The sequence below is a fragment of the Felis catus genome, chromosome B1 (assembly GCF_018350175.1).
Source record: "Felis catus isolate Fca126 chromosome B1, F.catus_Fca126_mat1.0, whole genome shotgun sequence".
Taxonomy (NCBI): Eukaryota; Metazoa; Chordata; class Mammalia; order Carnivora; family Felidae; genus Felis; species Felis catus.
In genome coordinates this window covers 79,242,458-79,267,626 of record NC_058371.1, presented here as the reverse complement: position 1 = coordinate 79,267,626, position 25,169 = coordinate 79,242,458, and the positions used below count along the sequence as shown (strand labels likewise).

Sequence of the window (25,169 nt, the reverse complement as noted above, 5' to 3'; positions counted from 1 at the left end):
TAATTAGAGATTCATTTGTGTTGTGGCAAGTCCAGTAGTTCATTCTTTCTTGTTGCTAGTGTTCCATTGTATGGATACACCACAGATTTTTATGGTTCATTCCCTTGCTGATGACTATTTGGGTTGTTTGTAGCTTCTGGCTATTGCAAATACAGCTACCAAAAACCTTTCTGTATAAATCTTTGAGCAGACTTATATTTCTTTTGGTTCAAGCCTAGGAGTGGAATGTCTATCTAGATTGTATGTTGGATATATGTTTAACAGTTTGGGAAACTGACGAACTGTGTTTTTCCAGAGCGGTTGTATAAGAGTTCCATTTCCTTTACACCCTTGCTAACTCTTGATATGGTCAGTCTTCTTCATTTTAGCCATTGTAATAGCTGTATAGTGGTAGCTCATGTACTTTTTTTTAATGTTTGTTTATTTTCAGAGAGAGAGGGAACATGAGTGGGGGAGGGGCAGAGAGAGAATTCCAAGCAGTCTCCGCACTATCAGTGCTGAGCCTGATGCAGAGCTCATGTCAGGAACCATGAGATCGTGACCTCAGCCGAAATCAAGAGTCAGATGCTTAACTGACTGAGCCACCCAGGCACCCCTCTCATGTACTTTTGTTTTTCATTTCCATTATGACTGATAATGTCAAGCTTTTCTACGTGTGTATTTGCATTCTCTGTATCTTCTTGGGTGAAGTGTCTGTGTCTTTCATGCAATAAAAAAAATGGAGTTATTTGTTCATTTGCTCTGTTTTGATAATTTTTTAATGTATTTTGGATACAAGTCCTTTCTCAGGTACGTGTTTTGCAAATGTTTCTTCAGTCAGTGGCTTGTCTTTTCATTCTCTTAATAGTGTGTTCCACAGGGCAGTCAATTTTAATGTGGTGCAGTTTATCAGTTTTTCTTTGTATGAACTGTACTTTTGGTGATGTGTCAAGAAATCTTTGCCTAATTCAAAGTCACCAAGGTTTTCTTTTCTATTTTCTTCTAGAAGTTTCATAGTTTTAGGTTTTACACTTAGATTTGTGATTTTTTGAGTTAATTTTTATGTAAGATACGATATATGGATCCAAGTTCACTTTTGAATATGAATGCCCAGTTATTCTAATACCATTTGTGGGAAAAGCGCTCTTTTTTCCCCTGAATTATCTATTTAGATGATCATACAGTTTTTTTTATTTTAGTTTGCTAGTGTGGCAAATTGCATTGATTTTTGTTTTAATATTAAGGCAGTATTGCATTTGTGCCGTAAACCTAACTTGGTCATGATGTATTATCCTTTTATGTATCTGTTGAATTTGAACTTTGCTGATTCTATTTAGAATAGTTGCATCTATATTCATAAGTATTAAGGTTTGTTGCTTTCTTGTAATGTCTCTAATTTTGGTACTAGGGTGAGGACATCAAAGAATGAGTAAGAAAGTATTCCTTCTTACATTTTCTGGAATTTGCATAGAATTTGCATAGGATTGGTATTATTATTTTGGTAGAATTCACCAGTGAAGTCATCTGGGCCTGGGGTTTTCTTATTGGCAAGATTTTTAACTACAAATTCAGTTTCTTCAGTAGATGGGTTACCTGATTCTTCTGGAGTGAGCTTTGGTAGTTTGTGTCTCTCAAGATATTTATTCTTTCATTTAAATTACTTAATTTGTGGGCATAAAATTGTTCATGCTATTCCCTTATTTTCTTTTAAATATCTTTAGAGCCTACAGTGGTTTTACAATTATCTCTACCATTCTATCATTCCTGGCATTAGTAATTTGTGTTTTCTCCTTTATTTCCTAATTACTCTGCCTAGATTTATTATTTGCATTGATTACCTCAAAGAACTGCTTTTGGATTCATGTACGTTTTCTATTTTTCTTGTTATCTTTTTGTTGATTTCTGCTCTGATCTTTATATTTTTTCTGTTCTTTTGCTTATTTGGGGTTTAATTTACTCTTTTGTTTTTTTGTTTTGTTTTGTTTTCTAGCTCTCTAAGATGGAAAGTGAAGTCATTGGTTTAAGATCTTTCTGTTGATATAGGTGTTGAATGATATAAATTTACCCCTAAATACTGCTTTACTAATAACGTCCCTTAAATTCTGATATGTTATATATTCATTTTGCTCAAAATACTTTCTAGTTTCCCTATCTTTTGGGTTTTCCAGATACCTTTCTGTTACTTGTTTTTAATTCATTTTTTTTCAACGTTTTTTTTATTTTTTTTATTTTTTTTTATTTTTGGGACAGAGAGAGACAGAGCATGAACGGGGGAGGGGCAGAGAGAGAGGGAGACACAGAATCGGAAACAGGCTCCAGGCTCTGAGCCATCAGCCCAGAGCCTGACGTGGGGCTCGAACTCACGGACCGCGAGATCGTGACCTGGCTGAAGTCGGACGCTTAACCGACTGCGCCACTCAGGCGCCCCAATTCATTTTTTATTGTAATCAGAGAAATAGCTGGCGTAAATTGAACCTTTTAAATTTACTAAGAAAGATTTGTTTAATGGCCTAAAATATGGTTTATCTTGATAAATGTTCCATGTGTGCTGGGAAAGAATGTGTTTACTGCTGCTTTTGGATGGACTAGCACTTAGGTGAAGGACATATCAATTGGATAAAATTGGTTGATAGGATACAGAAGATGTGAATAAAGCTAACTGATTTTTTTTGGTCTACTTGTCTTATCACTTATTAAAACAGAGAGGTATTTAAATCTCTTGCCATAGTTGTGGATTTGTCTGTTTCTCCTAGTAGTTCAGTTTTTGCTTCATGTATTTGGAAGCTCCTGTTATTAGATTTGTTAACATTTAGGATTGTTGTCTTGTTAATTGTCCTTTTTATAAGTATGAAAGGAACTCCTTTATCCCTACATTTTTCTTATCTTTTGTCAATGTCTTAAATTTGTGTGTGTGTGTGTGTGTGCGTGTGTCTTTGACTTTTTTTTTTCTTGAGCATTTGAAGAGGAATTTCCGGGTTACACAATTTAAACCTTTTAAGGATTTTTAATATCTTGCCAGATTGCCCTCCAGAAAGACTGTGCAGATTGATACTTGTCTTAGTGTTCTTGAAGTGTTTTTATAGAGTGCAGAAATCTGGTCTTCTAAAATTTAAGATAATGTATAAAAGTTGAGTGAACTGTAGCATTCTGTTGACCACAGGATAAAATATACTACCATTTGTGTAATCTGCTTGGTAGAAAATTAAAGTTATATGTGTAATATTCAAGTTGTCATGTATTTTACATCATATCTTTTATTGTTTCATATGCATAAGCCAAAAGTGGATATCATGTTTCTATAGTAGAGATATGTAAGAGAAGAGGTTATGATATTTGTTTAAACTTTTTAACATATTTTGTAACGTCTTCAGTTGATATTCTAGAGATGATTTTCAGAATTTTATGCTTACATTTGGTTGCATTGAATGTTTGTCTCTAAATAAGCTAATATGTGGAAGGAAGTTTTATGTAAAAAATCAGATATTTATAAAGGTACTTTCCAAGATTAAATATGAAATATTATGTGCTTAGATCTGATAGGGATTTGTGGCTGCTTAAGCTTTGGTAGTACCTGATGCAAATAGTGCTTTATAAGGTAATCCATTGGATTTATGTATCTTTTTGATATGTAAAAATGTTTCCTAGGGAAGTTTTACACAGTAAATGATAAATGCATATCACACTTATAACCTTTTATAAAAAATGAGCACAAAGAGTATAGTGACCTGTTTGGTAATTCTGAGCTGTCCTTTTCATACAGGAGTCTTCCAGAGCCTCTTATGACCTATGAGTTACACGGAGATTTCATTGTTCCAGCCAGTAAGTATGATGTAGAGGTGCAGAGACAGTTGGATGGTTGACAGTGTGTTTAAACTAAAATTTCCATGTGAAAAATCTAACTTCGTGTTCTTGTAATCTGTGTTAAAAATAGAAATCACTTCAGAAGATGTTTGGTTTGTTCTTTTAGAGGGTGAAAAAGAGGGACAAATAATATATCCATTCATTCATTCACATTTATTTATTGCCTACTGTGTGCTAGTCACTGGTAGATACTGGGTACATGGAACCGTGAAAGGATTTCTGCCCTCAGGAGTCAATTCTCTAGCAAGTATTTGGGCACACGCACCTCCCACTGTCCCATAAAACATATAGTAGTGGCATGAACAAAGCGTTATGGGAACACACAAGTATTTAACTTGCAGAAGGTTGGGGAAGATTAGCAGATTTGGAGAGATTAGCAGGTTGGAAATGGCTTCATATAGAAAGATATTTAGATGGAAATTACAGGCAGAAGGAGTATTATGAGATAATGCCAGAAGCCCACACAGTATCTGATAGAGAGTGAATTATATGTGATAAAATGTTAAATAAAAAAGGCCTATAGTCGGTAGAATTTTAATTTGTGATTAAATTTTTTGTGAGTCATAATCATTTGAAGCTGTCTTGTTTTCTCTCTATTCATGCACTTAAGTTTTTGTGTTTGACACGTGGTGTTTAATCATCAAAGTCTTCTGAAATACATTGGTGCTAGGTATTTAATAGTTAAGGAGATGAAGGTTGAGACACGTTAAGTAACTTGCCAGATTATAGGGATCTTTATTTAAAATTCAAAACCCAAGCTCCACTGGCTAAAACCTCCAGTATTGGTTTTCACAGGTGCACCGACAGTAGCTATAATCGTATTTTCATTTCCTCCCCACCCCCCCACCCCCCTTGGATGTATTCCATAGTTTAATCTGTTGAAAAATTCAGAGTAATCCCTTTGGGTCCTATGTTACTGCTGCCCGAACATTGCTTTAAATGTTATCTTCTTGTGAGGTCTTTGGTCCAGCCAGTGTAAAGGTTCCTAGTGTGTTACAGAAGGAAGCAATGTGTAGGCCCAGCTAGACTGTACATATAAAATAGGCCTTTGGAAAAGGCAAAAATGTGGTTCTACTCACTTTTGTTTTCACGTGGAAGAGGATTTTTTTTTTTTTAAGAGAATTTGTATGATCAAGGAAGTGGGGGAAAATTTTCTTGGCAAAAACTCAAGCAAAGACTTAGTTGTTTTGATTTCTTCCCTGTGGCATTTTTGGCAAACTGGGGAAAGAGAAATTAAACTCTAGTTGGAGGACAATTGTTTCATGTTGTTCGCCTTAGAGACTGGAAAAAGCAGAAGAGTGCCAGTTTTAATCTAGACTCCTTTGAGAATTGGAGAAAGATAAAGTGATTATGGAAAAAGGTTTTAAATTACCACAAGTTAGTGTCATTATGATTATCACGCCTTATAATTGAAGCCAGTGTGTTTGAAATTCTAATGTCAATGTTGTTTGCCAGATGAAGTCTTCCTAAGAGGCGAGGACTTAGGAGTGGTAATGAAGTCTATGGTGGTAGGAAATGAGTTTAAGGAGTTTGTCGAGACTGTGCTTGAACAATGTGGTAGAAGAGATTGCATAAATATAAACTGTATCGTCCCCTACTAGACCTGTACCTTGTGTTTTGCCTCCTGACTTTCTGGGGATGCTGTAAGAGAGTCTTGACAATGATTTGAGTAACAGGCCTGTTTCAAAGAAATACTGTAGCTGCTGTAATTATTGACATGTATTTTCACCAAAGTGGAATTGCAGGTGGAACGGGACCTGTAGTTACCTTATTTAATGAGAAAAAGTACATGTGTTCAATGGGTGTATCCAACATTCCCAGTGTAGACTTTGTTATTTGAATCTCTGTGAGTGCCCCTCTCTACTCACAGTGCCTCATTTAGGAAGGAGTGTGCGCGCAAATTCTCTAATCTTCCTCACATCTACTTTCAAGTATTGCATGAAACCGTTACAGAAGTCAGGTGGCCAAAATTAGTCTCCTCTTCTGAATATTGTTGGGAAATGGGGATTGCAGTCAAGTTATCATTTTCTATTGACAACGGCAGAGATTACCTTGATGTGCGAAAGTGTCTGTTAGCAGAGCTGACTGCTAAAATTACCAAGCATTGCCAGTCTTTGTTACCGCCTCTCACACCAGCACAGAAACTAATTTTTGATTCCTTCCAGTCATGTGCGGTGGTTTCCATCTGTTCTGTGCTATTGAGATGGTCTCTTTTGCCCTCCCTGCTGAGAATTCTGAAGGTTTCTCCTCGGTCCCTTTATTTTCTCCCTCTCGGTTTTTTTTTTTTTTTTTTTTTTTTTTTTTTTTTTTTTTTTTTTTTTTTTTTTTTTTTTCTGTAGACTTCTGTTCAGAACCCATGGGTTAATTTCTGGAGTGCATGATACGAATAGGAATTTCATTTGATTTTTGTCAGCACAAAAGACAAACAGTTTTTGTTCTTCATTCTTAAAAAAATACTGTTCAGTGTTGGATGCCTTAGGAAATTAATTTTTCTTGTTCTTTTTTCTTTTTTTCTTTTTTAGAGAAAATTGAGAGCTAACTAAACCTTCTCAGCTGAGAGAATTAACTGAAATTGCTGAAAGGAACTAGAGTTTATTGGTCTAGGGAAACCACTCCTTTGTTTCGCTTTTGCTTGTGCACGCAATACTTCACTTCTGACACTTCTGGTCACCAACTGTGTGGGATATTTTCCCCATGCCAACCAGTTCTGTGATATCAGCTGAGCATCCTACAATTCAGTTCAGATTCTGTCTACTTGGAGGTAGTGTCAGATCCCCCAGGGTCAGGGCTCAATCCCACAAGACTGCCCCACTTCAGACACCAGTCACAACTCCCGGGTTATCCACGGGACTTCTGACTGACTAGAAATCAGAGTTTCACAACCTCCACCTTTGGTATGATAATTTCTTAGAATGGCTCACAGAACTCAGGGAAACACAAACTTATATTTTCCAGCTTATTATATAATGAAAGATATGCTAGAGGATATGATGAAAAGCCAGGTGAAGAGATACATAGGATGAGATCCAGAAGTGTCCTGAGTGCAGAAACTTCTGTCCCTGAGAAGTTGGGGTGCTCCACCCTCTGGGCATGTACATGTGTTCACCCATTCTGGCTCTCCAGACTCTACTGTTTTTATGGAGGCATCATCATGTAGGTATGATGGATTGTGAACTCCACTTCCAGCCTCTTGTCCCTCTCTGGAGAATGGGAGGTGGGGCTGAACATTCTGAGCTTCATGTTATAGCTTGGTCTTTCTGATTACCAGCCCCCATCTAGGAGCCCACCAGAAGTCACCTCATTAGAACAAAAGATGATCATAGCACTCAGGAAATTCCAAGGGACATAGGAGCTCAGTGTCAAATATTCCTATCACTTAAGAAATTACGGGGGTTGTAGGAATTTTGTGGCAGGAACTAGCGTCAAAGACTAAATATTAGAAGATTCTCTGAGCACTCATATTTACAAGGCTTTCAGAAGCTCTATGTCAAGAATCAGAAACAGACACTAGTATATATACTTCGTATTACTTCACAACATCTATCTTGTGAGAAAATGTAATAAGCTTTTAGTATAGAAATTCGTAAGATGAAAACACAGTTTACTTGGTCTGTGCAGGAATGCAAAAGATGTGCCCACCTGGGGAAGGCTGGGGTGTCTACTGGAAGGTGTTAACTCTATGGCATTTCTTACCTCTGAGAAGGTTGCTGTCCATGGTCTATGTGTTAGCCTTCCAGGCTCAGAGTCCTTGCTATATCATATTGATAAAAATTGGACCCATTCTGGATTGGACTCATGTTAAGCTTAGTTTGAGAATGACAGCTGTAGCTTGGATGCCTAATATGGCATCACACAAAAATATTTACCCCCGAACAAGAACACTTGTCTTGCTATGTTCTATATGTTTTCTTTCTGTAGTCAGATTACTTGGGAAGCAAAATCATAATCACAAAGTTCTTAAGTCATTTATGATGAAAAATATAACTATTACGGGATCCAGGACACTGGTATTTGCCTAACTGGAATGTTCTATTCTTGTTGATAAACTTGCATAGGAAGCAGGAAAATCATGTGGTCTTGGTTGGGAAAGACTTGAAACCTGGACATTAAAGGAACTGAATGCCTAATGATATTCAGCTATTTTAGCCTGATATATTCATTTCTCAGTGGATAGGGTCTCCCACAGAAGAACTGGAATACTTGATGTCTGTTGAGTGAGGCACCTGGGGAAGTGTTTGCATATTTACTGCTAATGTTTTCCTAAAATTACAGTACTGTTGACTTATGACATTTAAATATTGAAATAATTTAACATTTATCTGCCTGGGTAGCTTTGATAAGCTCCAGTAAGCTGTGATCCTGTCTTTTTCAGTCTCTTTTGTTGGCACAGCATCCTAAGCACATAGACCTTAAGTGTTGTGGATGCTGATTTCTAGCTCCACAATTGTAAAAAATGCTTTTGCTATTACAGTAAACTAATTTCCTGGCATATGTTAGGAATTTGGTATTATGATTAATTCAGTATTCTAGATTTTTAAAATGGTATGCTTTTCATTATATAGTTTATATAAGTTAAAACATAATGAAATGCATAGAGCATAAACAACTGAAGATAATTTATCTAATTATATAATTTATCATTTAGAAAGCTTTTCTTGAGTACCTTAGTTATTATTAGGTTGTAGCCACTTGGAAATGAAATGCCTATTTAGTAGAGATTTCTGATTAATGTCAAAATGAAGCAATGTTTTCAGAAAAAAGTAATTTTACTTTAAAAGCCTTACTTCCAAATATTCTTCTTTTTGAAAGAGGAAAAAAAGCATACTTGGAAAAAAGTGTGTGTGATTTCAAATTAGATGGATGTGGGAGGGGCACTCAAAGAAGGAAGTGGAAGCCTGTAACTCTAATTTCAAAACCAATTCTACTATTTTTAGAAATGAAGAACCTTTTCCTGAGAGGGTGGGAAATGATTTCTGTAGCTTGTGTTTCTGAATAAGTAGTAAATCCCCAAATATTAAAATTAGATTTTCTTTGGGAAAAAAAGATTATTAATGACGCGATAGACAATATGAGTTAGAAGTAGCTTTTTTAGTGCAAAGTTTTAGAAAATTTTCAGTTTTGAATGTATAAAATTTTTACTGTTGGCGGTTATCCTTTTATTCCTTTGGAATATTTTTACCATTTTCAGAGTCCCAACTTTAATTTTTCCCCCTACATTCGTTCATTCATTCATTCATAGCTTATTTATTTTGAGAGAGAGGCAGAGAAAGAGGGAGAGAGAGAATCCCAAGTAGGCTCTGTGCTTTCAGCACAGAACCCAGTGTGGGGCTTGAACCCATGAACCATGAGATCATGACCTGACTGGCAATCAAGAATCTGATGCTTAACCAACTGAGCTACCCAGGTGCCCCAGGAAAATGTTATTTTTTAAAAATTCATTTCATCTTTCTCCAGTTTTGATTTGATAAGGCATTACCTTGGTTTTAAGTCTAGATAAGAAACTTGATTGTAATTAATCACCTAATTTGTGGGGTTTTTTTTTTGAAGTATAGTTAGCACACAATGTGATGTGAGTTTCAATTATATAACATAGTAATTCAGCAAGTCTCTTCATTATGCTATATTCATCACAAATGGAGCTACCATCTGTCATCATGCAATGTTATTACAATACCACTGACTGTTTCTCCTATGCTGTGCCTTTCATCCCTGTGACCTATTCATTCCATAACCGGAAGCCTGTACTTCCCACTTCCCTTCACCCGTTTTGCGCATCTCCCACCTCACCCCCTCACCCTCTGGAAACCACCTGTTTGTTCTCTTTGTTTATGAGTCTGTTTCTGTATCTTTTGTTTGTTCATTTGTTTTTGTTTTTTAGATTATACACTTAAATTAAATCATAGGGTATTTGTTTTACTCTGATTTGTTCACCCCTCTAGGTCCATCCATGTTGTTGCACAGAACATGAGCTCATCCTTTTTCAAGACTGAGTGATGCTCCTTACCCAAGTCTTTAGATAGTTATACTTTTGTTTTCAGTGAAACTTAGTCTGTATCTAAGAGTTTTTATTATGTAATATGATTTGATTATTTTCTACTTTCAGGTGCCTTTTCATTTCTTAGCCTTTTGCTTCCTTTGTCTTTAGCAATAACTGTGTCCTGTGCTGTGAAATCTCATTCCTCACTCTAAAATATTGCTGTTGGAAGTATAAACTGGCACAGGCTTACCTTTACAATCACTGGAAGCAACTCCTGTGTTCATAGAATTTGATGGTGTTGTGTTCCTTTTAATGACATGGAGAGATGTCCATGGTATTTTAAATGAAATAGGCTGTTTGCACATTTTGTTACAAAAACAAAATTATGAAAGGTATAAACCTAAAATTTGTCAGCCTAAGTTGGGAAGGATGACATTTATTATGAGTAGCTTAATATAAGTGAACTTTTTGTTGAAACATAATAGAAATATACATGAATAATAAATATATAGCTTAATGATTTTTTTTTTTTTTTTTTTTTTTTTACAAATTAATGGTAGCCATGTTATCAGCCCTGGATTAAGAAGTAAGACATTTCATAGTTCCAGAAGCTCTTCCTAATACTCACACAGTCACTATGGCATGTAAGCACTTCCCTGACTTTTTTTTTTTACTAGAAAAATTTTTTTAATGTTTTTTTTATTTTTGAGACAGAGAAAGAGCATGAACGGGGGAGGGTCAGAGAGAGGGAGACACAGAATCTGAAGCAGACTCCAGGCTCCGAGCTGTCAGCACAGAGCCCAATGCAGGGCTCGGGCTCACGGACTGTGAGATCATGACCTGAGCCGAAGTCAGATGCTTAACCGACTGAGCCACCCAGGCACCCCAGCCCCTAACTTTTGATACCATAGTTCCATAGGTTAGGATTGCTGCATTTGACTGTGTGTAAATGGGAATCTCTTCTTTTGCATTCAGCTTCTCTTGCTCATCTTGTGACATTTTATCCATATGGGGTGAATCAACAGTTCGTTCACTCTCCTTGTGGTACCGGTTTCCACTGTCTGAACAGAACCACAATGCATTTATCTGTTCTACAGTTGATGGAGACTTGAGTGGTTTCACTTTGGGGGTTAACAAGAGTGTTACTGCTATGAGCATTCTAATGTGTGTCTTTCAGTGAAAATTTATGTGCATTTCTCCTGGTTTTGCGTAGAATTTTTGGGCTGTGGGTTGGAATGTGTGTGTTCAACTTCAGGGGGCATAGCCAAAGAGTTCTCCAAAGTGATTGTGCCATTTCATTGTTCCCATGTAGTTAGAGTATGACAGGTCCAGTTACTTCATATCCTTGCCAGAGCTTAGTATTTTATTCATTTAGAGCCATTCTGGTGGTGAGAAGTAGTAGCTCATTGTGGTTTTATTTTTATTTCCCTGATAAATAATGAGGTTTAGCACTTTTTCATATTTTTATTGGTTTATTGGCTAATGTCTTTCGTGAAATTCCTCCTCCAGTCTTTTGCTTATTTTTCTTTGGGCTGTCTCTTTCTTTTCTGATTGATTGATAGTTCTCCATGGTCTGATTGCAAATTCTTTCTCAACTATATGTATTTCAAATTATTAGTGATTTTTTTTTACTAAGTTCTTTTATCTACATTTTCTGACATTTTAACAGAGCCAATATTTAGTTTTTTACAAGAAGCAAAGAGTAAAACCATTATCATTTTGAAGAAGCAAATTCCCTAAATCAGGCAAAGACAAAAACCATATTATCTCACTTATTTGAGGAATCTTAGAAAAGACAAAAACAAGCAAATTAATAGATACAGAGAACAGATTGGTGGTTGCTGGGGGCTGGGGAGTGGGCAAAATGGGTTAAAGGAGTTGAAAGGAAACAAACATCAGTTATAAAAGGAACAAACTTCAGTTATAAAATAAATCATGGGGATGAATGTACAGCATGGTGACTACAGTTAATAATACTATACTGCATATTTGAAAGTTGCTAAGAGAGTAAATCTTGAAAGTTCTTATAAAAAGATTTATAACTGTGTGGTAATGGATATTAACTAGATATATTGTGATGATATCTAGGATTATATACAAATATCAAATCATGTTGTATAACTGAAGCTAACATAATGTTACGTCTCAGTTATATCTCGATAAAAAACAAATTCCTATTTCTTGATCTGCTTTACCTTTCTTCCCCTTTCCCTTCCATTTCTTGGTTTTCTGAACGAGTGGTCTGGAATTCTGCTTTCTCTGTCCCCTCCAGCCACCCATGTTTTAGCCTTCTTGTGTTACTAAAGAGGGGATCCCGACTGGCAAACTTAGAGGTGGGTGTCTGGGCTCTCCTCCTGGTCTTTCTGTTCCCTAGTCCCTTGTTAACTATTGATACCACTGGCTACCCAGGCCTTGCACGTTTCTTCTCACTTCAGTTTCTAATGACAGTGAACCTCCTGGTCCTTCCTCTTCTTCTTCCTCCTGTGCTTTGCTTAGCCCCCAGTTGGCATCTCCTGTGCACCCCTCTGGCGATGTTTTCCCAGCAGGGCCCTCTTAGCTTTCTGGAGTGGTTGGGCAGCCTTGGCCGAGTGCTGGAGGCCACTCCCTCTGAAGAACACTGCTACCTTTATCTCTTAACACCTCCTACCGTTCCCAGCTCCCAGTTAGATACCAGGCCCTTGAACATCCCTTCCTCCTTCACTCCCAACCATCATCTTTCCCCTCAAACTGGCGACGTCTCCTCTGCTCCTGTCTGTCAGTGGGACTGACCATACTATCACATGACCCAGGCGTGAAACAGTGGTCATCTTTGCCTTCTTCCTTTGATCTGCAGCCAGTCTGAGGCTAGATGCTGTCATTCTGCCTCTTCCATAGTAGCTCTCACTCAGTAAGAGTAATACAAACAATAGAGATGATGGCGCCTGTTTGTTCCTGTGGAGTTTTGTGCTTTGCAGGTGTTACGTCACTGAATCCTATAATGGCTTTTTGAGATAGTATTGTTAACTTCATTTTGCAGAGGAGGAACTGAGGCCCAGAGAGGTTAGGTACCTTGCTCATGGCCACTTTCTGTCAGGTGGAAGAAGCAGTTCTAAATCCTGCTTGCAGGCTGTGCTTCTTCGCTCTACTTCCTTCCTTGTAATTCTACTTCCCGTCCCCCTTCCTGCCTCATCACGTCTTGCTCAGATAGCATTTCCCTCCTAATTTGCTTTTTTTTACCCCATTCTAATCCATCTTCCAAAAAATGTCAGGTATGTCTTCCCCAAATTTAACTCTGTTCGTCTCTTTTCCCAGCCTTACTCACAGTGACTACTTTAGAACCAACAGGAAGATGGATTCTTCAAATTTGCTTTTATAAACCAAAGTTTGGTGTTGGACTTCTTATAAGGTTGAAGTGCTCTCTGTCAATAGGCTGTGTATTTTCTCATACTGTTTGCAGAATCTGGAATGTGCCCTTATGCCTCAGTTCTGCTTTTCCTCAAATTCTTCAACGCTCAAGACCCAACTCAAATGTTCTCCCTTACCTGAAACCCTTCCTCTGCTGCTGCAGTCAATTCTCCGTGAACCTCCAAGCAGTCTGTCACTGTCCTTTCTGCTGCAGTAACTGATCACTGAATTTTTATCAGTCACTTCTTTGACATCCCTGAGAACACCAGTGGAATTCTCTATAATAAGCATTTTATTGATTTGTTTGATAATTTTTGGTTAAGAACACAATAAAGGGAATTTGGGCACATTGCTGATAAAAGCTGTGGATAATCCATTCCAAAGTCTAAGGGGTAAAGTGAATGGTGTGAGTTCTCTAGGGCTGCTGAATGGCTTACAACAGTCAGTCAATCAATCAGTAAGTAAGTAAGTAAATAAGATTCATTCATTCACAATTCTAGAGAATAGAAGTCCAAAATCAAGGTGTACGTTGACAGGGCCAGCCCCTAAAGGGTCCAGGGAAGGCTGTTTCCTTGCCTCTTCCAGTATATGGTGGTTCGCAGCAACCCTTGGCATTTCTTGGTTTGTGGACACATCACTCCAATCTCTGCCTCCATTGTCACATGATATTCTCCCCTTTGGCCATCATGTGGCCATCTTCCCTTTGTGTCTTTGTTTTCTTACAAGGGCACCAGACAGATTAAACCACCACCCTACTCCGAAATGATCTGTCTGATCTGACCTGATGTCATCTGCAAAGACCTTATTCCCAAATAAGGTCATTATGTTAAGCATGTCTCTTTATTCTGATGTTTTGGCATCTGGGGCTTTACTGACCCTGGGGAGCCTTCTCTCCTGGGGCTAACCAATTCCTTGAGATAGGAAACTGAGCATGTTTTCCATATGCCAACCAAACCAGAGCCCCTTTTCTCTTCCAAACTCTGTCTTTTGGGCTCTTACACTCCAAGTCAGTATTCTCCTGCCCTAATCAGGGCCAGGTACCAGACATCTGAGCACAGCCCCTGTACCTCAGAGCCTGCTGAAAGAATTCAAGCCAACCAGTCATTCTAACTCTGCCTCACCTGTTCCTTCACATGGAAAGCACAATAAAGACCCTTGACCACACTTTCCCCTTCTTCCCTCTGCCCCTCTCCTGACCCTGGCGCAGCCCGAGGTGGTGTCCTGTGCCTTCTGTTTCTAGGGTTGTGTGAGTATAAACTTCTTCCTTCAAGTCAGTCGTTTCTATGTTTGTGTGTCTTACCATACCTGGTTAAAACAAACCCCACGCACATTTTAAAACAGGCATGTTCTGAGCCGCTGGAGGTTAGGGCTTCAGTGTATCTTTTGGAGAGAGAAAATGCAGCCGGTAAGTGGGAAGAATCTATGTGCTGATGTTTTACTTGCATTCCATTGTGGGGGCAGTGAGCCAGTGACTGAACTCCTTCAAGTGACGGGCAGACTGGAAGTGTAGCGTGCCAGGATGAGAAGCTGGAGTAGCCCTCTGTTCTCAAACATCACCCCAGGGAGAGGCACTAATTGCGTTCGCATGGAAATTACCTCATAGGAGAGGCTCAGAGACTAAGGAGAATAAGGCAAAAGATAGCTTTCCTCTCTCTCTCTTTCTCTCGAGAAGTGGCAAAATACATTTAAATTCTCTGTTTAAAGATGTAGAACAGATGAACCTTTGTAATGGTTGATTTTTAGGACTGTATTTGATTCTGAGTAATCTGGTTTTTTTTTTTTTTTCTTCTTTCTCTTCTTTTTTTTTAAAGAAAGTGGAAGCCCAGAATCTCGCGTCAATGCTATCCATTTCTTGGTACACAAACTGCCAGAGAAAAATAAAGAAATGCTGGATATTTTGGTGAAACACTTAACAAAGTAAGCCTCTTTTTCCTTCTAACTTTTTCTGTTTCACTCTGGGTGCTGTGAAGGGTTCTTGGATTTGTAACAGTTGGAAGTGGGGCTGTCTACACAATACCGGGGGCCACGCCTGGAAAGGCAGGCTGGACATTTGACTCACTGTGTATGTCTTGGACAAGACCATTGAAATATGATGCTTTCGTGAAGTCGTATAATTATTTTCTTAACATCACTGCCAGCAACTTGGGGTTTGATTGGAAGTAAAAGAAGAGAATATTATACACTTCCCTGTACACAGATTCTGGAAATGTGATTATAAGTCTGTCAGCGAATTTAGCCTGGTTTCACACCTACCTAACTCTAAGTTTGAACATGTCCTTGAAGTTTGTTTAATCCAGTAATAGGTAGTAATTTCATAGGATCCATTCTATTTTTTATTCCTTCTTTAAAAAGCAAGCAAAATCTAATCACTCAGTGGAAAAATTAGCCCTTTCTTCAAATATAAATGATTCTTAGATCACTATAATTATAGAATTTTAGAGGTAAGTGGAAGCTGAAAAATGCTGTTTTAGAATTTATTTTTTTATTTTATTAGTTATTTTTAGTTTACATAAAAAGAAACTGAAGGCCAGGGAATATTATGACCTGCCAAGTGTCCTACTACTGGTATAGCCATTCGTTCATTCAACATGTACTTACTCAATGCCTTTTTTAGGTGCTAGTGGATACATAGATGAACAAAGATGGACAAATTCCCAGCTTTCATGAAGTCCCTTCTTTCTAAGAGGAAAAAAATCATCATCAGATTACAAATAAAAATACAAAATAATTTCACATAAGTGGTTAAAAAAAAACAAAATAGAGCGAGGATTAGAGAATATATATTGGGTGTAAGACTACAAAGAGGGTTGTCATGGAAGGTATCTGGAGGATGAGACCTTTGAATTGAGGTCTGAATTAAGTGTCAGGGCTTGTGAGAACAGTTGTCCAGGTTGCTCAGTGCACAATGTATTGGGCCAAAGCGGTGAATGCGGGTGCTCAAGTTCTGGGTGCTTGTGAAGCCAGTTCTTGCAAGAGTGCCATACAGTCTGGTCATTACTGGAAGCCAAGGGTATACATGTCTGGGGAAGGAGAGGATATTGTAAGTAGAGGGCAACAGTAAATGAAGATGTTTGAGGGGCATAAGCCTAGCATAAACATAGATTTGTTAAGAACGCCATTGTGGTTAGAGCAGGGTGTCACAAAGAGAGTAATAGTAGGAAGGTAGGCAGGGGCCTCATCATCTAGGGTCTTGTCAGATCCTGTTATTTCAGACATTGAGACATTGAGGACAATGGAGTCTCTTGACTCCTTTTTTTTTTTTATTGTATTATATTGTATTATTTTTGAGAGAGAGACAGTACAAGTGGGGGCAGGGCAGAGAGAGAGGGAGACAGAATCTGAAGCAGGCTCCAGGCTCTGAGCTGTCAGCACAGAGCCCGACGTGGGGCTTGAACTCACTGACCGCAAGATCATGACCTGAGCCGAAGTTGGACTCCCAACCGACTGAACCATCCAGGCACCCCTTCTTGACTCCTTGTTTTTAAGGAAATACAGAGTTGGAGAATAATGTACATTCCTCAATTATTGCCTCTCTTTTAACTGGAGACCTATCTTTCCCCCCACGTCTATGTTAGTGTTTCACATCACTCCAAGCAGAACTTAATGACTGTGGCAAATTTGGGAGTGGTGTTTGGACCAACTTTGATGAGGCCCCAGGAAGAAACTGTTGCTGCCATCATGGATTTGAAGTTTCAGAACATCGTTGTGGAAATCTTAATCGAAAACCATGAAAAGGTAAACTCTCTGTTGTTTTCTCCTTAAGGAAATTCCTGTTTTTGGCTTTACCACCAGATGAAACTGTCCTCTGAGATCCTCCCTCCCCCATTAAATGATGATATTCCTCTGATGATGAGCTTGGTTCTGAGAAGTTCCCACTGAGCTTGTGTCTTCTGATGGCTTTCCATAAATCCGAAGTTTACTTGGTCTTCTGTTGCCTCAGTAGTTTAAGGAAGAAGCATTTAACCCAGATGCAAATGAGTATCTGCAATATAATACTGGAATCTTCAGGTTTTTTGCTGCCTTCAGTCCTATCCTTGGATTTCTCAAATTCTATTTCTGTCACACAGGGAAAATATTTTTGCCAATCTGTGTCAGACTCTCCCTAGAAAAACACACATGAAACTCCCCCTGTCTCCCAAATTGTGCTAACAACTTCAGGGGATTCATATGCATCCTTGATTCTGGGAACCCCAGATTAAGAATCTCTGGTTTAAAATGAATAATCTCTTTGGTGACACATCTGCTCACTTGTTTCTCTGTAATCAGGGGACTATGGGGTTTTTGAAAATACGATAGATTCTTTCAAGAACTTTTATGTAATTTTTCTTCATCCTCATTATAGATGAGGACCTTGCTTCTAATTGTCCTCACTTCTTCTAAGATAGGGAATTTGAAAACTGTTAAAATCCTTGGTTACTCATTTGCTTATTAAAAGTTTGTTTTAATTTGTTGGTTCTTTTCAACTGAGATTGTATTCTGTGCCGAGCACGTATTAGGTGCTAGGATGTGAAGACGAACGTTACAGCCCCTGATGGAAAGCAGCTCCCAGTATGTGGGGTACAGGCTGTCTGGGGACCTGTATCTTATAGCACTTATCCGTGTCTAACATGTTATGTAATTTGTTTATTGCCATAGTTACCTGTTTCTCTCTGCCAGGTCCTTGAGGGCAGAGATCTTTTTTTACACTTAGAATAATACCTGGTACATGTTGGATGTTCAGTTAATATTTTTTGGATGAATGAATGAGCTCAATAAATTTTGAAGGGGGCAGAGGAGCGGGAAGGAGACAGAGGTGTTAGGCTCTATGAGCAAAGCACAGCGAGAGCCTTGCTGCATTTGCTGTTTGCTAGAGCAGTTCTAGCTTGTTGTGAATACTGGTTCCCACTGAAGAGTTAAGGGTGAAACCTAGTCAGAGATTTTCTTTCCCAGTATAGCATAAGCAGCTTGTTTATGGGTGTAAGACGTTTGGGTTTTTGTTTTGCTTTGTTTTGTTTGTTTGTTTGTTTGTGGTGCCCTAAGCTATCCAGACAGCCTCGAGGAAAGATGGCTACTAATCATTTTTAGAAAAAGAAATAATTAGACCCACAGGCTTTGAAACAATGCTTAGTGGTACAACTATCATTAGGTGAACTCCCAATTAGGGAACTTTCATGCAGTTTATTTGTGAAAATACTGGCTCTGGGTCTTGCTCTCATATAAAAGGATCTCCATTTAATGCTGCAGCTTCCTATTTTCTTCTTTTATTTGAAGCTGAGAAGGTAAGTTCATGATTTTTCTGCTGGGAAGTAGATTGTGCTGCTTCCACCTTGTTAACAGACCTTATAGGAATTTCTAAGTGGCGCTGGTGAGCCAATTATAATGGTTACAGCGGATGAAACTGAACCAACTCTCAGAGAGGAAGCTTCCTAGAGCTAAGTAGAAGGCTTGCAGGTTTCCCCTCTGCCTTTCTGTGGCTACGATAGATAATGCTGCAAATGCACAGCCAGTGTGAATTGAAGCAGTGAGTTTCCTATCAAGAAGGGGGTAGGGGGGCTGTTGAGTTTCAGATTCTTCACCGTGTGCATGGGGTTAGGTTTGGATGTACAGGGTTGCTTGGGTTGGGGAGCTGTTAGCTTGGATTAGTTTTTATTTCTGAGAACTTAATTTCCCCATTTCCTCCTCTTTTCACTCTGATTTCATCTTTGTCCACTTTCACTGCCAGCTCTTTGTCCCACTCAGCTGGACTTCCTCTCAAAGTCCAGGCCCAGCTCTGAGGAAGGATATCTCTACTGAAGAGGGTGGCTGTGCAGAAAAACTTCGTATGGACGCGTGGACCCACGGGAGCCAGAGGCTTCCTTGGCCACAGACCCATGTTTACCACCCAGAGATCTTGTGTTTGACTTGAACATTGTGAGGGAGGGATATGGTTCCTCTTAGTAAATGCTTGAGAACAAAATAAAAGAGAGAGGGAGGGAGGGTAGAAGGGTTAAAAAGAAGAGTCTTCTGGGGGAGGAAAGAATTATAATAGGGGGGTAGAAAGGAGGGGCAATGAGAGAGAATGAAGAGACTTAAGTAGTGTCTATGAAGGAGAACAGACAGGGGGGAAAGTGACAATAGAAGGAAGGCATTTTCTTTTCCTCACTTATGTTTCCATCCTAGGAATGTGAAAAATGCTGCCTCTGACCAGGAAAGTCACCAAAGCAGAAGAGGAAACTTTCAGCATATAATTAAAGCAAGAAAACACTAGATTAATTTTGGAGTTAGAAAAAGGCCTGAGTTAATCTGCCTTGGAGATCACATTTTATCCTAGCCTCTTTGCTGTTTTCATAAAACCCATATGTACTCTATAGGAAACTTAAATCGACATGTTTTGGCTTCCTTCCCACACAGTACATTAAGATGTTGTTTTAAAAGAAGCATTCACGGGCCAAAAATATCATCAAGGTCTTTCTTCCCGTGCAAACCAGAAAATTGCATTTCCCAGGTGGAAAAGGGTACTGTGAAATTCCCACCGATTTTCAAGTTGGGATTTTGCCTTAGAATTTATGGGGTTTGCCTAAGTTTCATTCTTGACAAAGTATACTTGTTATGGATTAATGGGCATGTTCGTGGTGGGTGCCTTCTCAGAGTTGGATGTGAGATGTGGGGGAAGTGAGGGCAGTGAGTCCGGCCGGGAAAAGGAAAGGTCTGTCCAACAGTAATGGCGGGGTGCGGTGGAGAATAAGCGCTCTCACAGAGATGTGGAGAAAGTTGCTGAGACTTCAGAGGCGGATTTATGTGTAACTGTGAGGAATCTGGAACGTTTCCTGACTAGGTGGTTTGAATAGGTTTTAGAAGAGAGTTTGAACAGGTGGAGTATGTTTTAAGAGGACATTTCAGGTATGGGGAAATCATGTAATCAGAGAAGCACAGAGAGTAGGTGTGTGTTATGGGAATGCGGCTCCTGTTGGAACATAGGTGAGTGGTATGAAATGAGATTGGAAAGAGGTTTGGACCAGGTGTAGGGAGGCTGGGAATGCCACCATAGGACTTTTGGATTTCACTTTATGGGTACCAGGGCCTCTCCTGGCTTTCAAGTAAACTGCTTCAGGAAACAGGGTTAATCTGCTTAATCTGGCAGCAGGGTTAGCGAGTAGAAAGTAGAGTAATAACAGACCAGGTGAGGGGTCACGCGGCATGTAGTTGAGGACATGGTTGTGACAGTGGAAGTTCAAGGGTGGCGGGCATCATCTTGTGAGGCACAGTAGACACAATCCAGGGTCTGGATCTGTGGGCCATCTCAGAGGAATGTGTCATAAATCATGGTCAGTAAGTCACACCTGAGGACCCAATGCTGGAAGAATATCGATGTCATTAATAAAAAGAAGAAAAAAAATTGGGTTTGGGGCAAGAGTTCAGTTTATGGTGTGCTGAATTTTATTCATCTGGATGTGTAACAAACAGTTGGAGATGTGGGGCTCAAACTTGTGAGAGAATTTAGTGGAAGGAAGTATAAAAGGCAAGAGATTGGCATGGCACCCTTTGTGTTATATGCTTTTGGTCTACTACCCGGGGTACTTACCTCCTGTAACTCTAGTGTTGACATGTGTGTATGTGTGTGTATATACACACTTAAAATGGATATATAAAGTAAAAAAAATATTTAAAGTATTGCATATATACCTAATAGTATGCCTGTATGTATACACAGTTCTTATTACACATACGTCCCTTTATACCATGTAAGAAAACTGAAGGGTGAGAGATTAGCTTGCTTGTGGGCACACAGCTGGTGAGTGGCAATGCTTGGGTTGAGTTAAGGATGGTTGGACCCCAGACCTTTGCTTCTCATCACTAGGAGCAGATTAAGAACAATATCTTTGTGCAAAACACCGAGATTTTTCTATTAGTGATAAAACAGGAACCAGAAGAAACCCAAGCAAGTTCAGTGTTAGGGTTGTCAAGGGCATTGTCAGTGATGCCGGATGTTGTCCCTGTGGGAGAGTACGACTGTTTACTCCAAGAGTAAAATGTCTGTTGGGAGCAAGAGCCGAAGTTGACTTGTAAGGGTTTAAATGAGTGTGTGTTCAGGAATGGGTGATAGCAAGTAGAGATCTGCATGTGTTTTTTCCTGTAGGACAAGAACAGACAGGAGGAAGAGTCCGAGCAGACAGGACAGGGATGGGAAAGAGTAGGGGAGGACTGCTGGCACTTGAATTGTATACAGCTTGCTAATCACTTTTAATTCTAACTTCCTGTTAGCTAATTTCTGGGGTGGGGAGCTCTTTAGAGGACCTTAGTTAGACAGGTGGGTAAAGAACCCTCCTGGGAGTTAACAGTTTGTTGAAATAGAGCTCATTCTGCTCTTTTATACATTTTTAGTGTCATAAAAGAAATTTGTGTTGATAATGCGACACCCTCCTTGTCTCTCCCCAAGTCCCTGAGGGCCCTGGAAGATTATGAAGAGCCTTTGAGAATCATCAAAGAAAACATTAATATTGGTGCAGTTTTATTATCTTATTTCATGTTAATACTTAAATTGGCAATTCGTGTAAAGTAAGAAATATGTTACTTTCAACCAAATCACTTGACATAATATATAGAATTTTTTTTAAGTTTATTTATTTTGAGAGAGACAGCATGAGTTGGGGAGGGGCAGAGAGAGAGGGAGAGAGAATCCTAAGCAGGCTCCACGCTGTCAGCACAGAGCCCAATGTGGGGCTTGAGCCCACGAAGACCCGAGATCATGACCTGAGCTGACACCAAGAGTCAGATACTTAACCAACTGAGCCCCCCCAGTGCCCCGATAGTATATAGAACTTTAATCCAGATTATAGGCAGGCCTTGTTTTATTGCCCTTCGCTTTATTACCCTTCACAGATACTGTGTTCTTTACAAATCACAGATACTGTGTTCTTGTGGCAGCCTTGTGTTGACATGTCCATTGGCGTCATTTTACTTTGTGTCTCTGTCACATTTCACATTCTAGTAATTCTCCCCATCTCTCAAGCTTTTTCATCATTATATTTGTTCTGGTGATCTGTGATCAGTGATGACAGTTTGCTGGAAGCTCAGATAATAGTTAGCATTTTTTAGCAGTATTTTTTAATGTAAGTTCATTGTCTTTTTAAACATAATGCTACTGCAGACTTAGTAGACTACAGTACAGTATAAATACAGCTCTTACGTGCATTGGGAAACCAGAAAATTCATTGGACTCGCTTTATTGCAATATGCACTTCATCGCAGTGGTTTGGAACCAAACCCATAATATCTTTGAGATATGCCTGTATATTTATCTTATTAAGGATTATAATTGGATTTTCAAGGTGATATGCCAAATGTGGTGCCCTGCTTGCTTTTAGCTCTGTGGGATGCTTCAGTTTGCTCTGATTTTCACTGATTCTGTGGTGGCCAGTGGGTCATGAAGATTTTGTCTAGTGTTAGCCTTTATATACTACAGTTTCTGTGGACCACAAGGTACTGAGAGATAATCACATTTTATTGGCATAAAACTTTTCCTTGGTGAGGATTCTTAAAAGTTTGTCAAAATAAGCAGTTTAGTCTTTGAAATAGATACTCAGGCAGTCTGCGTCTCCTTTTTCCTGAGAAAATGGAGGCCTTTTGTGATGGTCATGGTTTGTGGAAAAGGCTGATGTTTTGTTCCTGCTCTGAGGTTTCGGTAACCTTCCCTGTAATATCTGTTGCAAAATCCTTGGATAGCCAGTGTCCCTCTAGTCACAGAGGAGACAAGGTGAGACGGGCATGTACGTTTTCTCTCAGGTGTGCAGCACACTCAGAATATTAAATTACACGCACACATAAAGAGTATCAAATGGCACATTGCATTACTCTTGTTAACCTTGGGACAAACTTTTGGACCTACACCCTTGTCTTTGCCAAAAGCTAGAAGAATATGTCTCTGCCCCCAGGTTCCATGGTGGAAGGGATGCCCTGTTCAGTCCCAACTTGCAGTTCAGAAGCAGCCACACGTGGACTGGTTTGGGTTTGGGGCAGCCCACTCCTCCACTCCTGTTGCCGCAAAGACAAGGCACATCCTGGCCTTTCTGCAGGTTGGTCTCTGTCATCCTTGAATATGAAGGGGGCCCGAGTGAGTGGGATGCCAACCATTTTCTTTGAGGTGCAAAGAACCTTTTAGTCTTAAAACATGCCTGTCATTCAGGGGGAAAAAGAAATCTCTTTTTAAAAAATTCAGCCTAAAATGCTTCTTGATAAAGCTTTGCTGGCCCAGGGTTGCTAGGCAGCACCAGTTTTCATATGAGAGAAAAATAAATATCTTAAACAACAGCAACAATGATAAAACTCCAAAATTTCTAAAAGCTTTATGGCTGCCTGAGTAGTGATGGTTCAGTACAGAAGTTAAAACCCCATGGCAAGAGGATCTGACAAATTGTAGGGGGTGGGGATGGCTTTTTCCCTTATTCCAGTTTTCTTGAATGTTGGCATCTTTGGCATAGCCGTGGAGACTTCCTTTACTGTTAGATTTTTTTTTTTTCTCAGCAGGGCCTTACATTTCTCTGGAGTGTTTATTTTTTATTTTTATTTTTCTTATTAATATGAAATTTATTGTCAAATTGGTTTCCATACAACACCCAGTGCTCATCCCAGCAGGTGCCCTCCTCAATGACCATCACCCATCCTCCCCTCTCTCTGGAGTATTTAAAAAGAAGTTTTTAGAGCCACAAAAAACGTTCTGTCTGCCTTCCTCCTTTCTTGAAGGAGAGTCATAAAATGATAATGACATTATCTTCTCAATTCTCTCTTCATTTTGCTATGGTACAGGAAGTCCCTTCTCTGCACTGTAGTGTGGCTCTGGGGTAGGTAGTATTTTCCCATGGTACTAGCGTGGTTTGATAAGAGAAAATTTGGGAGATACAGTTCTTAAGTTCTGCAGCATTTAGTGTCTGGTGTAGACAAAACACTGGGGCTATCTCAAGAAAATTGAAGAGCTGCAGTATGGAAGGGGAAGTAGATTTATTTTTTGTTATCTAAGAAAGCTTAGTATAAGCGAGCAGAACTTGCTAGGAGGTGAGTTTTTGATTCAGTAGAAGGAAGAACTTCATAATATTTTTGATGATGAGAATGTGTTCATGTTGGAGATGGAGACTGGGGAGTTGGAGAAAGCGAGCAGGCCTAGGAGGTCTGGCCCACTCAGAGATTCTCTGCCAAAGTCTCTGGAGACGCAGAACTACAAAGACAGGTCCTCAGAGTATAGCTTGGGGCATGGAACTTGGCATTCTATCAGTATTTGTAGAATTAAGAACGATGGGGAATATGATCCTTTTGTTCATCTCTCCTTTAGGAGCAACACCAAGAGTTCTTGGAAGAGAGAATAAGGGGATGGGGTGAGTGAGGAGTGAGGGGGTGGGGGGTAGCGGGGAATGGATAGGTGAGTGATGGAGAAGGTGCCGTCAGATGCCTTTTCTTAGGGGACAGGATAGTGTGGGGTGTTTATGGGCTGGACTATTTTGCAGGGACATGCCCACTTTTATTTTCTTTTATAAAATAACTTCTCCCCCCTCCCAAAAGCTTTCAGAGCTATCTCTGCCACATCTCTCGATATAAAATTGAGATCAGCAATAATAGTCAATATTGACAAAGGGATGACTGTGCACTAGGCACTAGGCTTAGCTCCTTCTCTGACATTTTACTGAAATACTCTGGAGAGTATCACATAATGTAGCATACATAGTGAGCTCTAAAATGAAATTCCTTGTGTTGGCATCTCAGCTCCACTAAGTTATGTGACTTCTCTGTGACCTGGGCACCCTCTTGACTCTCATTGTCAGTTTCCTCCTGTATGAAATAGAAACCGCTGAAGTACCCGTTCACTAGAGTGGTCACAAAGATGAGGTGAGCTGACCCACGTGAGCTCCTCCTCTCCCTGCTGTTCTACAAATAAGGAAGATGAGGCCCAGGGAGGCTCAGTAATTTGCTCAAGGTCATAGTCCCAGAGAGAGTGGCCAAGCTGGAATTTCAACCCAGTTTG

General features: G+C 39.4%; 1 protein-coding gene across 4 annotated transcripts in view; it reads left to right on the top strand.

Annotated features, from left to right (window-relative positions):
- The window catches only part of ARHGAP10 (Rho GTPase activating protein 10), a 323,575-nt gene that overhangs the window by 203,722 nt on the left and 94,684 nt on the right, over positions 1 to 25,169 (top strand). For all 4 annotated transcript variants that reach the window (XM_045055782.1, XM_006930835.4, XM_003984958.5 and 1 more), the window contains 3 exons: positions 3,740 to 3,798; positions 15,013 to 15,118; positions 16,777 to 16,936. In XM_045055782.1, coding sequence (XP_044911717.1) covers positions 3,740 to 3,798; positions 15,013 to 15,118; positions 16,777 to 16,936 — 325 coding nt within the window. The remainder of the gene's footprint in view (positions 1 to 3,739; positions 3,799 to 15,012; positions 15,119 to 16,776; positions 16,937 to 25,169) is intronic.